General features: G+C 37.7%; 1 protein-coding gene across 19 annotated transcripts in view; it reads right to left on the bottom strand.

Annotated features, from left to right (window-relative positions):
- The window catches only part of SYTL2 (synaptotagmin like 2), a 55,577-nt gene that overhangs the window by 18,857 nt on the left and 18,867 nt on the right, over positions 1–17,853 (bottom strand). For 18 of the 19 annotated variants that reach the window (XM_068181574.1, XM_068181586.1, XM_068181592.1 and 15 more), the window contains 5 exons: positions 11,019–11,167; positions 8,763–8,898; positions 2,782–2,854; positions 2,135–2,234; positions 227–1,108 (listed from right to left, as the gene is read on the bottom strand). In XM_068181574.1, coding sequence (XP_068037675.1) covers positions 227–1,108; positions 2,135–2,234; positions 2,782–2,854; positions 8,763–8,898; positions 11,019–11,167 — 1,340 coding nt within the window. The remainder of the gene's footprint in view (positions 1–226; positions 1,109–2,134; positions 2,235–2,781; positions 2,855–8,762; positions 8,899–11,018; positions 11,168–17,853) is intronic. The other variant, XM_068181577.1, reaches the window with a different exon arrangement.

Genomic DNA, 17,853 nt, shown 5'->3' on the forward strand with positions numbered 1-17,853 from the left:
ATCCACAATAGAGGTGGCTATACTTGCTCTGATAAGATGACCAATAGGAGATCATAAAAGTATATAAAAATATTGATTATTTAATTCTGCAGTAGCAATTCCTGCAGTAGCACATTCCTACTCCTTCTGTTTCCAAGTTGTTAATTCTTAGCTACAAGTGATCCACATTAATGAATATGTGTTATATCCTATCTCATTCCATTCTTTACTTCTATTAGACTCTTACCGGTAAAGTTTTTGTGTGACTGTGATTCATGGCTCAAGATTTGGCTGGTTTTTTTCATATGTGTCTCATCAACACTCCGTTCATTATTGCTGTTTGACAGGATATTGTTGGAGGTCTTCTGTGGAGTTTCAAGTTTCTTGGGAGTAACTGTATTTGTCTGGAAGATTTCACTAACTGGGAAGACTGATCTGTTACTGTCACAAGGGCTGGATGCAGATGTGTCTTCTTGTAAACCACCTATTGTTTTCATTTTTAAAGTTGATGAATAGGTCCCCAAAGGTTTTGCAGCAGGAATTTGCTTATCCCCAAATGAATCTGACTGAACAGCATAATTTCCACTGTTCTTTTTTTCGTCAGGTCTTAAGATATCCTGCTCTCCTTTTTCTTTACCATGGTGTAGCTGTGGGCTTTGCAGAGGTTTTCCTTTACCTGAGCTAGATGAAAATCTCACTTGTTTCAGTTTTTCCAGTGAATTTTGTGCGGAGTTTTCTGCTTCTTCCATAAGAGAATTCGTCTCACCTTCTCCTTCAAAAATGGTTGCAGTAGCAAGACCATTCTTTTTCTGAACATCTAATGCCTGACTGACCCGAACTTCTGAGTCAGTGGAACTAGAGCTTGAGCTGCGCTTCAGAATGCCCCTGGGTGGGGTAGCAATGCCATTAATCCTCTCGGTCTGCTTGGCTGGTTTGGAAGGAAGGTCTTCTCCCTGTGATACAGAATCTGCTGCTTTGTGAATTAGTTTCCTAGCTTTTGGGACAGGACGCTTAACTGGTTCCTTCTGTGATTCATCAGTAAATTCTACAGAAGGCTTCTCAGGTTTATCTGTTTCGTTATTTTGTAAGTTTGATTTAGGTGGGTTGTCTTCTGAGAGTGACCAAGTTTCTGTAAGACATAGAAGAGCTCATGAGTTTATGTGACATTTGCCAGTATAAACAGAAAGATATGACTGCAGATTTAAAATGCAGTGATTATACTCGTTTATTAAAAACAACTGCAGCAAAAACACAGTCAGTAATTTTACATAGGTGCTGATTTCATTTTTATGTAATAGAAATTTTTGGCAAATTAAAAGCTTGCAGTTATTTCTTATTTTAGAAACATTAACTATTTGATGATATCAAATAGAGCACACCAAGTTTTTTATCACCATTATTCCTGCAAGGGACAAAGTTTGCAGGGAAGGGCAGCTTTTGAATACACATACACCTCTTCAGTGTCAAATGTAAACAGCAACCTACAAAAATGGAAAGTGGCTATTTCCACAGTCATATGGAACAAGGCAAATGCAGAAATAATCTCCTGGCAGAGAGATGAAGGGTTTTCTATTCCTACTATGCAAATCTTTCCTTTTTCTGTTAGCATGCTTCACAACAGAGACAGGAGAGTAATAGCCACATATGATTCTAAATTACAACTTCAAATACCCGTATTGTGACATACAATCACTCATCAACATGCTTGCAGAAAATACTGCTGGAAAGGGAGGATAATAAACAGGACTAAGGAAACAAAGGAGAAAAGTATGGACCAAAGAGAGGTAGGATGCTTCTGTCAAGCTAATTAGCAGCAACGATTGGAAGGTCATAATGACAGCTATGCCAAATTCAAGGAAATTTCACTGTCCTCTTGTCAATTCAAGACAAGCAGCCCTTCCAGATGGAGTGCTTAGTACTGACTAAAACTATGCGTAAAAGGAAGGAAGCAAAAGCCATTTACTCATGTCAATAGCCATTTCCTGAGTATATTCACATGCTTTACATGAGGTTTGAAATAAGTTAGTTGAGAATTCCCAGTAGTTAAAGACAAAATAGGTTTTGATCTTTTACAGAAAGAAGTAATGAAAGTAAAAATAATTTCCATATAAGCCTACAGGAAATTCACAGTCATCTGCTAAATAAATACATTTACCCTTCTTTGATAGCTGAGGTACAATGACTGGTCTGTCTTCTGACTCCACACTGTTCAAGTTATCATCTGATCCAATGGAATTAAATGGATTTCTCCTTTGCTAAAAAAGAAACAAACATTACTGTTGCAGTCAAATTCTTACATCACAAAATAGACAAGTGCAGTGATTTTCTCTTCCCCACTAACCATCAGTAAGGAGTCTGAAGGCATACCTCTTAAATTGGATACATAACAAAAAACCTAAACAATACGAACATACGAACAGGAAATTATCAGAAGTGCCAGTGATAACCTCATCTTGTTCTTCTGAACTCACCAACAACAGAGACAAGCCACCCTTTAAAGACACTTGAAAATTGCAAGTTAAATAATTTTATCTCTAATTCTGTGATATTAGAACAGAGCAGGCCAGTCGCTTTCAGTAGTTGAACAGATTGGAAATAATGTTAGGTAGAAACAGCCACCAATTATAGGTGTAGCAGCACTTTAGTGCTGAATCTTTAGTGCCTTTCATTATCTCCCTCCAAAACAAAAACAAAAAAAAACCTCATTTTTTTTACAAATTATTATCTTTCCTCATCAGAGCTTTACTTATGTTTACCACTGAAGCAAATAATAACTTCCACCATATTCAGTACCAGTCATACCCTTACTGATGAGACTGCTGGCCTCACTGGTCTTTCCTCTGGCTTGTTTAACACAGGGGTTACATCTTTAGAACTGAAAAGGAAAATTATATAACAAGTTCAGCAAACAGGACATTACTTTAAGCCTTTATGAAAAAGCAAAACAAAGATTCACTTATACATACTCAAACATAAACACTTGGACCTGAGTTTTTCTGTTTACCCTGTTCTCATTCCTAAAGTAAAGGGGATACTCTTGCTGCTTTGTTTCCTTGCAAAAATGTATTTACTTGTTAAAGAATTCAATACAATTTATTCTTATCATGAAGAAGTGTATCATATTTTTGATATATTTTAGATATCTCAGTAAGCTTTATAGAAATAAACATAAATTTAAATATATATATAGTATTTACAATAAATACTGTATAAATACGGTAAATATCACTACTCTCCAAAAAATATCAGTGTTGCCATCTCCATCCTTGTTCTACATTTGTACTTCTAGGACTGAAATGAAACTGGAGGAAAGCGTCAAAGGCTGATTAAAAATAGAATTTTGCCAAGTGTCAAAGTCAGAAAAAATAGAGGAATCCCATCACCACTAAAGATGTGACATCTCCCAGATGATAACACATTCCCTCAGAGGTACAGTTTATAAACAATTCTTTTAATTGAGATGTATAAATTTTTTGATTGATAGCATAAGTGAAGTAAGTTATTACTTGTGATAATAAGTATAGCCCACATACAGAGAAATTAAAATAGCTAGAAAAGATAGCTCCTATATTATCTCTAGAAATATTTAATCTACTTGCAGAATGATGAAAGGTTTTTTTCCCAATCAGACTTTTACTATTTTAGTTTACCTAAACATCTCAGATATGAAAAAGTATTTGGTTTTTGAAGATGGAAGTTAGACATGGATTTATTTCAGTGTGGTATTCGATAACCATATTGAGTATCTTCATATGGAAAACACTGACATTAACCAAGATACACACTTATGATTTTGGGGTGGGGGAACAGTATGAAGCAGAGAAGATTTATATTTCCAGACAGGAGATAAATATCAGGCTAGGAAGGAAAGCAATTCCTACGGTTTTGCCGATACAGATGTACAAAGATATTCCAAAAGTGAGTATTTCTTTGCTCAATGATCATTGTTATGTGTGAAAAGGCTTAAGGGTGGTAAGTAGAAGAGCCACAAGGTGTCTCAGAACAGAAACAACATCCACCTCTCATCAAGTTCCACATTCATCTCCTTGCATTGACAAGTATCTCTCCAGTTTGGTAATTGGTACCAGTCTGCCCTCCTGAAGGGAGAACAACTTTGCCATCTTCTGCAAGGTGCACAGTTAAGCTCAGACTTTAGGGAAGAAAAAAACCCCAAAACACTCTGATAAAATACCCTTAAAAGTCTATTTGCCTCTGGACTGCTAAGTGTGTCTGAGCAGTGACATCACTTACATTTTGCAGAAGGAAAACATAATTATGGAGAAGATAAAATGACTATAGTGAGCAGTGTGAACATAAGGCTAGCAAAAAAATACCAGGTGTCATCTGAACTATCAACTTCTATATCCCTTCCTTGCTCTTTTGATTCATCACTGCCTTTAAGAAAGATACCACCATGCATAGTGATAGAGGGTTAAGGTATGAGCTGATCTATCTCAAGGGTGAAAAATTAACTGTTCTTACATTTTTGTAGGACAGTAACCATTGCAGCTTCTTATATGCATGCACTGGATTACTAAGAGATTACTATTGTTCTTTCTACTATTTGCTGACCCCAAGTAAGAAAAAATTTTTGTTCTCAAAGAGCTAAATGTTGCAAGTTCTGGTTTTTCCAAAATATCCTTTCACATTATGGTTTTTAACATTAGTTCTAATATATTTTTAGTGTGAAAATAGACATACATATTAAAGAAACTACAGAAAATGGAATTTGTGTTCTTGCTTTTACAAAGCACTTGTAGTTTTGTTTTTGAGTGCACTACACCTGTATGCTCCTGCATTTTGTGTCGTCTTTGCAACATCTACTACTGAACAGGACAATCATGATTTTTTTTTTTTTTAAGGTCTAGGTCCCAAATACTTCAACTGCTTACTCATTTTAATCAAGGAAAATACTGTTAAGCACCCTGGGCTGCAAGAATTCTTTAGTGAAGTTTTTACAGGTGGAGAGATAACTCTGTGTGTGTGTGTTCAGTGAAACATAATCTCACAATCTTTAGTGCAATGCTTCTTTGGGTTTACCATAGAATAATTAAAGATTAACAACTTGGCATTGCATACTGAAAACCCTGGTCTAAATAAAAAGCAGAGGAAAAACAACTGCCAGGATCCTACAACTAAGTTTTACAACAATGGGTCTTAAAATTAGTTTACCCACAACCCATATAGATAAGAAAACTGAACAAACTGTTCCCAGATATGCTGCATTCACAAGGCTAATGTAAAAGTGTGTAAGTCCAAACCGAAAGAATTAAAAAGGCTTTAAAAATTCTACATTTCAACTTGGGAATATGATGTGCTGAGAGCCACAATGAAGGCCTAAGTCCCATGCAGATAGAGGCAACAAGGCGAAGGCAGGAGCAAAGCTAGAGAAAGGGGTTACAGATTTGCAGGCATTGTCAATACATGGATTTTAAAAGTCAGGGCTTTTGTGCAAGCTTTCCACTTGCTGAACCCCAGGACCCCCACTTGCCACCTGTTCAATGTTGATCAAGAATACTTTCTAGCTTAGGGAAGAAAATGACCTACAAATCTTAATTCAAAAGACAACCCTCCTTTTTTGAGATCCAGCATATAGACAAATGGCATCACTAGACAGAGGGAATATTGACAGCGTGACTCACCGTTGAAAACTCATTCTGTTCAAGGCTACACCTTCAAAGACACTTCACACACCTGGCCTGTAAAGGCTCTGGTATGCAAGAAAATTATCACAATGACATAAAACTCAAGAAAGAAATAATTCATTGCTTCATTACAGAACTTAGATATTTGGACTGTGGGGATAAAGGTCACTGCTAATTTTAAGAATATTGTTGCTCCACCTAATATGGCAGCACCCTGATTCAACAGTAGTTGAACTGGCCCCAGGGTTGGATTTTATCCTTATCAGTTTACAAACAGATCTACCAGAACTAAACTTCCTTTACACTCAGTAAGAATTGTTTTGCTTTAAGAACAGGATCCAGAACAAAAGCACTCTGAGTAATTTGTTATCACATAGCTTCTGGACCCAATCCTCAGGCTAGCAGCTGTGTAGTTTTTGCAAAGCCTGCAAGTCAGTGCTGGCCTGAGCCACACTCTTAGAGAAAGAAGGGGAAAAAAAAAAAACAAACAGAAAAACCCCATAAACCCCACAATATCCACAAACTTACTCTTAAAGCACCACTTTAAAAAGCTTTAAAAGTCCAAGTGCTTGAACTGCAAATAGCACCTGCACACTGTAAGCCGTGAACTGCCTTTAATGCAATCCCAAATTCTGGAATGATACTCTCTTTCATCCTCTTAGCTGTGTTAAGACTATTCCACTGTGAGAAGAAGAGCCCATTAATTCCTTGTGGCTCCACTATCCTAGCAGCCAAATTAAATGTTTGTAGACTTTCCCTTCCCAGCCCAGATACTGAAGTTACTGCTTTTGCACCATTGTGCTTCCTTCTGCCATTAGAGGCAGGCCCACAGTTACGCCAGGCCAGTCTCCTTCAAAATCCAGTATCAAGAGAGCAGAAGAGCATTTAAAAAGCATATGGTGCCTCCTGCAATTTCTCACATGCTCGTGAGAATATTGTGTAGACTAACCTCAGTTATGGTGAATTAAGCCCACATTAAAATCATAAGCAATGAATTTCACAGTCCTGCCACATTTGCTTGCCATAGGTTTTGACATTTTAGAAACAAATTATCTGAGGTATCTAATCAAGTTATTTATGCAAAGTCAATGTAAGTAAGCATCCAGCCCACATATGATAGATCACTTCCTAAGGTCCATTTCCAATTTCCTCATAAATCACTGGACTGTGTGAGCTTGCTTTAGAGAGAAGATCTTGAGCTATTGAGGAAAGTACAAGTACACATGAACAAGGCATGGAGGCTGATTAACTTCTGGTACAATCTGGAGCAAAAGGCAGGAGAGAGTCCTGGAAAATAATTATCAATCTTTGCATGGCTGTGATCTGAAATAAGTAATCAAATCACTTCAAGTTGAAGACCACTATCAAGCTGATCTCATTCAAAAAAAAATTGTCTACATATTCTTAAACCTTGCTATGTTATGTATTTTTGAAGAGGCTACGTTGGCATATGATGAAATCTACCTTATCAATCACACACAGTTTGTGGAGAGTTCTAATTGTAAGAATAGCATTATAAGACTAGATACTTCTTTAAAAGTATAATCATCTTTTCCTGATGTGCAAGATGATATGTAAAATATTCTAAAAGACATATTAAACAGCAACGTCTTCCGCTGTTTTAAAGAAGTAACTTCATAGCAATCCCCTGAATGTAAAAGCCACCTGCAAAAAAAAATACATTTAGTAGCAACTAACTCTGTCAGCACATCAGTTAATTTAAGCTGGGAAGGAAAACAGAGCTCTGTCTTGTGATAAGCAACCTTTATCACCCTTTTTGGACAACTTCATTTTTGGTGAGTCTATAACAAAGCAGTTGATTTGACCTTTTTCAGCACAATTTCAGATGTGGTCAAAACAAACACCTCTGAGTTCACTGATACTGATAAAATATAAGAAAGACAGTAACACAAGCCAGAGTTGTTAAGACTCACACCAACCTTTGCTGCCATTCACCATGAATGTGTGTGCCCAGACTGCAGACCAGGAAATTGAAAGGTTCAATTGCTACTAGGATTGTATAAATGCATAGTAGGAGAAGCCTTACTGCAAAGAAAAAACAGATGATATACAGAGAAGGACTTAGAAGACAGACAGGAAAGCAACAGGTTACAGAGCTCATCAATGGCACAACCAGAAGTAAAGTAGTTCCCCTAAGAAGAAACTCTGGCTCTCACCTCACTCTGCTCACTATAAGCACAAACAGTGGCTATCTGGGTTACACCCTGGTTCTTGTTTCCTCAGTGTGTTGAGGAATCTGGCCACTTTAAGATATTTCACTTCTACCTGCTCTGACTCCAGCTGTTTCAGCATTTTCCTTCTCAAATGTAGGCTTTTTGGAAGTTTTTAACACAGCCAATGAATTACATGTAGGTATTTTAAAGAGAAGACATGTCTGTCTCAGAAATCAACTCAGGATATTTCAAAACAAAATAAAGCTGTTTGGGATGTTTATGGACTTGAGATAAAGTGATTTAATATGAAATTATTTTTAGTTCAGAAACTACTGATCATAGTAGTACTTATCATATCATGTTCAATAATTTGGAAAATTCTAACCAGCAATTTCTTAGTCTCCAATTCTTCATGTGATACGAAGCGCTCAAAACATATGGATGTGGCACTTGGGAGTATGGTTTAGTGGTGGCCTTGGCAGTGCTGGGTCAATGGTTGGACTTGATGATTTTAGAGGTTTTTCTCACCTCAATAATGCTGTAATCCAAGTTTAAAATTCAGGCTGAATTGATAGAAAGGTTTCAGTAAACAACTGAATGAAGAGATGCAGAGTTTGTGGTCCCCCTATTATTGGCCAGCCATTCTAACTAGAAATCCAGGTCCTCCTTCAAGGAATCAAAAGAAACTGTGACATGAGAACACATGTGGGACCATTCTATGCTTGATTGTCAACTTTTTCAGAGAAAGGCAAGCTGAAGATTGTTAATTGTTCTATATTCAAATGCAGAACAATACATGACTATGTGCCTGTCCCGTGCACAGATTTCTCATAAAATTCTGTGGGAACATTTGGTGACCTTTGAAATAAGAGATAAGTACAATATTTTGGGTGGAAATTCCAGCTCCCAAGCTTCACTAGTTCATATATATATACATTCTAAGCATGATAAACAGACAGTTTACCTCAAACTAGTTTTCTGTTGTTCTTCATCTTGATGTTCCACAATGCCATGTAGATCTGGTGGCACGAAGACGTCTTTATTAACATTGTTCACCCAGCTGATCTTTGCTTTGCTTGTTTTGTTCTGACCCACTTCAGCTAAAACATGAAGCAAGAATATTGTTTTTTCCCACATGTTCATACAGGATTTCTTAAGAAAGAAGTACAAGTATTTCCATTTAGGCCTACAGCTATTTCTAAAGCCCACTATACTTGAATTGTTTTCAGAAGCAGATCTGGTGCCTTCTCAAGAACACCTTTTTAATGCTACTAAAATGTCAAATATTGTTCTGAATACTTCATTTTAATACACAAGTTATATCTGCTTTTAACCTTAAAGTGATCCTAAATTGAGGAGTTTGTTACAAGAACCTGGTAAAGACTGATCTTGCAGTTAGACAAATACTGAAAGTTCATCCTCAGTGTCCTGAGGAAGGAAAAAAATGATTAAACCAGAGAAAACTGAAAAATATGTTGAAATCCATTCAATTTTTCCCTTCTTAAGCAGTAAACCGGATGTTGGTCATAACTCACTTAGGCAGGTGGCTAACCCTTTATGAACAGAATTACCACAAGATGTTAAAAAGGTAACATAAAAAACCTAAACAAACAAAAAAGCCCCACCTCACTCAGAAATGTAAATAGATTTGCATTTCTTTTTAGGGTGGGACAAAATCCTATTCCAATAATACCTTTCAGAGCAAAAACTTTCCATTATTTTCTCTAATGCTTTTTCCACTCCAACAACAGTTTAGAAGTGAATAATTTCTTAGTGTTCAAAAATAAGCAAGATTTTAATTACACTTTTGCTATCTATAACTGCAAGGAAAAGTATCTTGCCATCTCATGAGTCACTGAAACCAATCAATTGTACATAGTTCTGAATGTGCCAACATGTCCCGTTGTAAAAGTAACAAGATTGGGATTAATTAACTTTCCTTTAAGATGGTATGGCTTTTAGTACTTTCCTTTAAAAGATACAAGTTACTGTGAAATTTAGCTAGAATTTTACAGCTGATTTTCATAAACTTCAAGCACAAAACCAGCCAAAATGACAAACACACCACACTAACCAACCATGGGGTTTTTTTTCTGCATTCTTTTCTGTTTCAGGCCTTTTCTTTTTAACTTAAAAACTCAAAGTAGTAACCTCAAACTGAATAAACTGACATTATTCAAAATCATCTCTGAAAATACAGAAATTGAGAAGGTGCAATACTACACAGTTAGACAGAGGAAAACAAGGCTAACTTGTAGTTACAAAACCCATAGAAAGCAACAAACCTTAGTCCATTCACAGTATGGAAGTACCTTACTTGCTTCACTAGCACATATCAAAATCTCTTGACAGAACCAAAAAAACTAAATACTACAAATATCAATATGATTTTGTAAGAATAATGTAAGTCTTGCCCTTCTAAATCAAAAGGACTTAGTAGAACTTGAAGAGGTTAAAAGGGGATGTAGCTCAGTTTCACTAAGAAAAAAAAAATCACTTTCTACACAAAGAATGATAAAATAGGACACTTTAGATTACAAGTCAGATGCTGAGAGATTTAATAATTGGGGGGGGTCTATAAAATCCTGGCTATTATATAATATGTTTTTGTGAATACAGATTGACTGCTCACTCCCTCCCTCCAAGGGGTAAAGTTAATGGTGACCAGGGCACCCACCATACCATGGAGATTATGGGTGCACTTAAAGTTCACCTGGACACAGGATGACAGTCACAGCTGCCAGAGCTTTCAGCACATATATTTCAGTTAGTTATAACCACTATCTCTAGCTTGTGATGACTGCCATTAAGCCTCAAAGGTCTCAAACCAAGCATCGAAATCTTAGAAATTCATGTTAAAGTGCAATTTCCCCAAACGTGAATTCTTTGCATGTTCCTAAATAACTCACAGGGCCACAGAAATGGAAATGAGAATGAGTCTAGGAGTGCAGAGAACTTTTAATCCTACACATAAACACAAGCCAATCCCTTCTGTTAGCAGTCGCCACTCTAATATACAGCACTGTGGGAGAGGAAAGCTTACGCTGTAAATTACAAGTGGGAAGTCTCTTTATTAAATGGGAAGTCTCTTTTTTGCATCACTTTCCACTTGAAGAGAGACCAGTACTCTTGTATTTCACAGACAACATTGTCTGAGGTTAGCAACGTAAGAGGCAGCCTTTCCAAAATAAAGTACCAAAACAAATTTCCAAATGCTTACCAATGGTGGCAGGCTTCCTGCGCATGGAAGCTCTGATAATATCTGCTCCATGGATCTTATCCCTGTGCCTCTTCGACTTGGCCTCATAAAACCACTGCCCACTCATATTCTTCAGCTGAACATGGTCTTTGACTTTTTCTGGTAAATGCCTGAGGAAGAGAAAAATGAATAAATGAGATATAAACATACTTCACATACTTACCTATGTTAACAGGAAAAAAAAGAGTCAGATGTTTTTGGTTGTTTGTTTTTTGTTTTGGGGAGCAGGGTTATGTTTTGTTTGTTGATTTTTTTTTAGCACTGTCTTCACATGCTATTTCCATCTTCTCGCCCATTATGCTCCTTATTAAATTATGAAGGATGACCATGAGCTGGAAAGGGAAGAGGCTCAGCCTATTACTTCAACCTATGCTCTGAGGGTAGTTCTTTAAAAAAATAAAACAAACAGCTTTGCTATGATAAACACTCAAGCACTAGAGAAGACTCCAGTAACTGTAGATTTTGACTTCCTGCCTTCAAAGGCCAGTTTTCCAAGATTAAACTCGAGATAAGCTAGTAGAACAGCATAAAAAGTCTCTAGCAAAATGAAGAGCATGGCTATTTTGAGGCTCAGAAGATGCCTCTTGAGGGGTTTTTTTGCACTGCTTTTACACACACACAGTCCAAATGTGTACTGGAAGCATGGTGCCATTTTTTCCATAAATTACACAAAAATCCTCATATGAATGCAATGAGTTACAAAGAAAAATGTCATCACATGCAAGAAACAACAAAATAAATTTTTGCCATTTATTTTATTAATCTAGGTATATCCATCACATGAACTGCAGTCATTTTAAAAACTGGGATACAATTATAAATAATTTGTTTTCAAGCTTCAGGGTTTTCCCACTTTTATGAGGCATACTTTAAGAGAATAAGTAGTTGCTGTGGGCAATTTGAGAGGCTGTATTTTTTTTTTTCCTTGTTAAGCATGTGCTTACACATGGCCTGAAGACTAACCTGCAGATCAGGGAAGTTTCCACACAGATTTAGAGAGCACTTAATAAAAAGTCAAGTCATGCTTTATCTTCCTTCTCCATTTATTTCCTTCCCTTCAGCAAAATAAGCTAACAACAGAGCCCAAGGGAGAAATTAAATCAGGTGCATTTACTGAGACTTGAAGGCTAAGCACAATCCACATCGCTGTGGAATGGTTCTGTCTTTCACAGGCCTGATGGGCAGTCATGAATGGTTTGGGTCGGGAGGGACCTTTAAAGATCATCTAGTCCACACCCATAGAAGTTCACAAGAGTATGACATTTCTCATGGGCTTAGGAGACAGATCTTCTGGTACAATCAACTCTGATGACAGCTCTTTAATTACAGGCTGCAGATTTGATTGTCACATACAGACAGTCATTCACAGCAGAGAAAGGACACCGGGTTAGTCCCAACCCTCATACTAAGATTGGCCATTCTCATCTGTCAATCAGCTTCTCTTTCATCTTTGTATTGCCAGATATGAAAAGTCTTATTTGAATGCATCAGGTATATTACAGTTTGAATACTTAAAACTTCATTTTGAAAGTACTGTCAAAAATCAGTCCCTCCTAGGGGTGCCTCAAATCTACTACATACAGTTTAGGCTGCCAGATGTTGAGGTCACCATTGGCATTTTTAACTCCAAGATTCAACAGTCCATAGTATTACTGGGTCATTTAAAATCTCTCTCTCCCTCTGTGCTTCTCTAAGGGCCCAACTATGTACCTTTCCTAAGCAGGTGTTCTAAGTTGAAGCAGAAACACAGCAGTAGCTTCCCTTTTTCCTCCAGCAAATATATTACTCAGTTCATAAATGCAGCCAGCAGGAAGAATGGAAATGTAGACCACACAAATATTTTACACAGGTGGCTGCTTCTCCCTTTCACCTTCTTTCACACGTGTTATTTGTCTTCTCAGAAGTGATGCCCCTTAGGGCAAGGACTGGCTTTTCAGCTGTTTGTACAGCCTGCAAGGCACCAAGTGCTCTGGGACAGTATGACAGCATATGCCAAGGGAGGTTCTCTAGTGGGAGGGTACTGAGTCACAGGACAAGTATTCAGTGTCCTCACCCTGTTTGATTCAATCCTTTTACTCCAGACACTGCTCACCCCTCTCCCCTCGGTATTCAGCCACTGAAACTGGGGTGTGGTTGGAAACCTTAACAAATTGGCTCAGAGCAGAGGAAGCTCAGCTGGGCGATGGAAGGGGACAGGATCCCAGGCCTCTCAGCTGTTGCAGCCTGCTTACCTGCCTGCAGGACTCTCAGATCTGCAACTAGTTAACATAACCAGACAGAGACAGAGGTATGGAGTTGTCACAGCTCTAGACTCAATAAATGTCACCTGGCCAATGCAGCTCTCATTTTGTCTGGAAGTGAAAGCACCCTGCTTGCTGCCTATGAGAGTTAGTGTGCCTTAACTCCACCAGCTCAACAGGCCTTCTAGACTTTGGGAACTAATTAATTATGCTTCCTAACAAAGGTATAAAAGTGCTCTCAATTTTCATAGCACTTCCTTTACAAATTACCTACCTGCCTGATAGGGTTTGTATAGTGAGAACTGACAGATGCTCATAGCAGCTGACTTGAACAGACTTTTACTATCTCACCTCAAAGTAAGCTTGCCTTACTTGCCTTTTCAAGAGAGGTGTTTAGCTTGTCAGTCACATTGTTTTTGAGGAACTAAGAGCAACATAAGTATTAAAGCTATTTCCAGGCGTTTTCCAGCCACAAATAAAGAAATAGATTTCCATTATCAGAAAGACAATTAGTTCTAGGTCTTGACAACAAAAAAAGTTTTTAAGCCTCCTGTGTTCACCAATACATCATAGACTTGTAATGCCTGTGACTGTTTTTGAACAAATGATAATTTTTTTCAATATTCCTTGAATTCTCAAGATTTGCTAGGAGGAGGTCTTAGGAGTAACATCAAACTGCTTGCACTATGTGGGCTTGTTTGACTGCTAGGAATTAGACATAGATTGTGGTTTACCTTGAAAACAACTGTGGAGAATCAGACTGCAGCCATGGTTTTCCACAGCTATGTCAGCCTCCCAGCAAACCACAACAGGACTGGAAGCCAACAACTGATTCTACACCAGCTTCCCAGTTAACAAAGAGGCTGACCAAGTTGCCATTAAAATTTTCCCTTGGTGATCAAAGAACTAGTAGACATCCAGATTAAGAATCAGATTGTGGGCTCAGTTGCCAAGTTTGCAATTAGGAGAAAATGCAGCAAGACCTTTATGTATGATGCAAGTATGTATTCTGGAGTCCCTCTGTGCTCTGTTAAAATGCCAGTTAGTTTATGCTGTCATTTTTCAAGGGGAAACAGCCTAAAGTTATAATGAAGCTAGTGCCCATTTTTCCAACAGGAACTTTTTAACTCAAGAAAGTAAAGGTAGATAGTTAAAAGGAAATTTAAAAGAGGATTTTGGACTGAATAAGACTTTCCCATTATTTAATAGGATGTTTCCACTATGCCAAGGTGAAACATGTTTTATGGCAAGATGGAAAATTTGTCATCTCCCCTAGGGCAGTAAGTACATGCAGATTGCACTGAACAGGAATACAAACCAGCTGTCCACCACTCCGCAGGCAAACAGAAAATCTATGCATGGATTAATTAGGTTGTTCCTCTTCACCTCTAGAACATCTGATAATGGGCCAGATCATATGGTATCACTGTAAGGCAGGAAATCTGCTCTGATATAATCAGTCCCTGACAACCCTCTTATCACCAATCCAGAATGGCTTATCCTGTGCTTTGTAGGCTACTGCAATAGGTCATTGCACGAGCAAACAGGCAACAACTCATCCTTGTTTTTGAAAAAAGAGTATCTAACAATACATGCCTGTATCTAAATTTTTTCATCTACACCTCCCTCAGTGTCTCAATTCCCTCTCCTGCACCGGCCTTACTCATAGTCTACATTACAAGCCACCAAGATGTTACTACTGACACCTTAATACCTTATTTGATTACCTTATACTCCAATTGACAGCTTAAGCTGAGCTTTTCAGACAGGAGAATCTGTGTGGTGCCAGCATATTCTGGGACTCCTCGTGATAAATGAAAGAGGATTTAGATCAAGGTCTGTGCTTGCCTCAAAGATAGATTCATTATTATCCCACACACCCTAATCAGAATACATGGAAAAACACCTTAGAGTCCAATATCACAATAAAGCCTTTAAAAAATCTGATATTACCACACCTTATCAACAAATTAACTTCTGAAACCTCCCTTCTGCAAATGGTATACCAAAATAGAAAATAACTGAAGAAGTTGAAAGAGAAATTTCCTTAATTTTATCTCAATTCTATTTGCTGCAAACATAACAACAAATCACAAACCAACAAAAAGGCAAAGGATTTAGGTTCTGGGTCACATTCTGAACACAGAAAAGACAAACTTTTTGTAGTATCACTCATGCAAGAAGAGGACTGAAATGGTATTAGACCAGGTATTTTAAGAGCCAGACTTGTTGATAAGGTTCTTTTTTCTTCTTTGAGAGTAGGAAAGAACTACAAAAAGTTCATAGGACAAAGAAGTAATTATTTAAACATTCTACCTTGTATGAGCATGCCTCTTTGGTCTGTAAATATCTATATAAGGTATAAGAAGAAAGTCTATTCTGACATTTGTTAGAGAACTACACCCAAAATATTTGTTGTGGGCAGTCCCAAATTGCAAGTAAGCTATCTTTTGCATGGTAGCTGCACATAATTTTACAAAACCCTAAAAACCAAAAAACCCCATCAGTTACTATTTAATTGGTTTAAACAATAGAATAATATAATTTCAAACTGTTTGAGTGCTATACTAGAAAGAACAAAGCAGACCTATGGTGTTATGCAACCTTTCCCCATCCTTGCCATCACAATACCTCATAAGCAACACCTCTAACTCTTGCCTTTGGGGTCTCTCTAGACAGCAAGATTTCTGATAGTTAGAAGTAGCTGGATCCATGAAAAAGCAAACCAATTCTATCTGTAGTATTGCATGTTCTTCCATTTTATACTTCTTCAGAAGTCTGTGCGTCTACTGTGTTTGTTAAGTTTGCTAACAATACCCTGATGAACAAATCTCAGGTATCATCTTGCTTTTGTGTCCTTGGAGAACTGACCAGGCTGTAGTCAGCACAAGTCTTGATGACAAGACAAAGACTTGACATTCTCTCTTAAGTCAGAGGGGAGCCAGACACATCCAAGCCTGGAGCAAAAGAATGAATGAATGAATGAATGAATGAATGAATGAATGAATGAATGAATGAGTTACATGCTCAGAGGTGTGAGAAGTAAATTGATTTTGAAGAAAAGGAAGCTCTCCTGCCCACTGAAATATGGTCTCCATCAGAATCTGGAACCAAAATTACAATCTCTATGTTTGTGCTGAGCAAGTGGCTGAGACACACTGACCTGCTGTACCTTTCTCTCTTAGTAGATGGCTACACATGCGCATCAGACCAGCACATTTTCTCCCCATTTAATTTAAACTATATGCATATTCTGCACTACAGATAGAGTCCTTAATGTTTATGTGCCTTTCTACTATGTCACCTGCACTTAGCACTCAGACTTACTCTCCTATTAGTAGTTGCACTGTCAAGTTTGAAGTAAACTTCCTTTTACAAACAATGAATTATAGAGATCATGTAATTAGATACTCCCTAGGCAGACACAAATAATATGTGAATTTGTTGAAGCATTTCTTAGTATATAGAAGCTTAACTTTATTCCATTCAGGAAATCAGTATCAAGACTCTTGAGTTTTGCTACAGGAGGCAGGAGTCTTCAAGGTCTGCCAGTATTAGCAGCTTCTATTATCTTCAAATTGTTTTATTTCCAGAACAGCCTTACACTGTTTAGTTTCTCTGCTTATTTTAAAGGATTTTCATTGAGGCTCCCCAATGGCCTCCCCTCCCTCTTCCAATGCAACCCAAGTAAACCTGACAGGGGAAAACTAACCAAACCAATCAACTCAACCTTCACAATGAAGGTACAGCTGTCCTGTGACAACACACAGGTATTAGAGCCTGCCTGGACAGCAGCACGGGACAATCTGAACAAGGGCTGGAAAGGTTGTTAGAAAATATGTAACTGTCAGGTTCTGCTCAACACAGGGTCCCCAGCTCTTCACATGCTTTTAAAGTAGGCATATAAAGCATAAAACCAGCCCCACCAAATGACACATACAAGCAAATATAAGTGCAAAGAAGAGCCCGTATTATAGCTTGCTTCACACTACCAGCAAGGACATCTTTCCTGCTGTGTGAAAGAAAAAGTTGCATTTAGGATTTCAGGTGAACTACAAATCAAGACTAATCCAATCTGAAGACAAAGGCTTCAGTTTGGTGCTTAATAATACAACACAGTGTCAGGTACAAACATGTGGTAAGTCTTACCAAGAAAGTTTTTGAACTGTAGGGAAAACCTTGCTTATAGAGGGAGTACTCAATAGACATTGAGTACTCAATCGTACTTTTGACATAGTGCAATTGACATAGTACTCAATAGACACTGTTATTAGTATCCACTTTTTCCCCTTCAGTACGTTCTTTTACCATACAGAATAAGCCTCATCTGCCCTGCTTCACTAGCACTCCCAAACAATCATTGTCCTGTCAAACAATTTATCTGCTAGTAGACAAAGTCGTAACCAATACTGGGAAGAAAAGGTATAAGCTCATTTCTCAGTGTAGTCTAATGCTGTATCTCTTACCAAGACAAGTAAGTAAGGCCTCTTCCTTAAGCCCAGTTATCTCACCTGATCAAGATGAAAACTATCCTGTTTTTTTTACTGGCATTGTAC

This window comes from Anomalospiza imberbis, chromosome 2 (assembly GCF_031753505.1).
Source record: "Anomalospiza imberbis isolate Cuckoo-Finch-1a 21T00152 chromosome 2, ASM3175350v1, whole genome shotgun sequence".
NCBI classification, from domain to species: Eukaryota; Metazoa; Chordata; class Aves; order Passeriformes; family Viduidae; genus Anomalospiza; species Anomalospiza imberbis.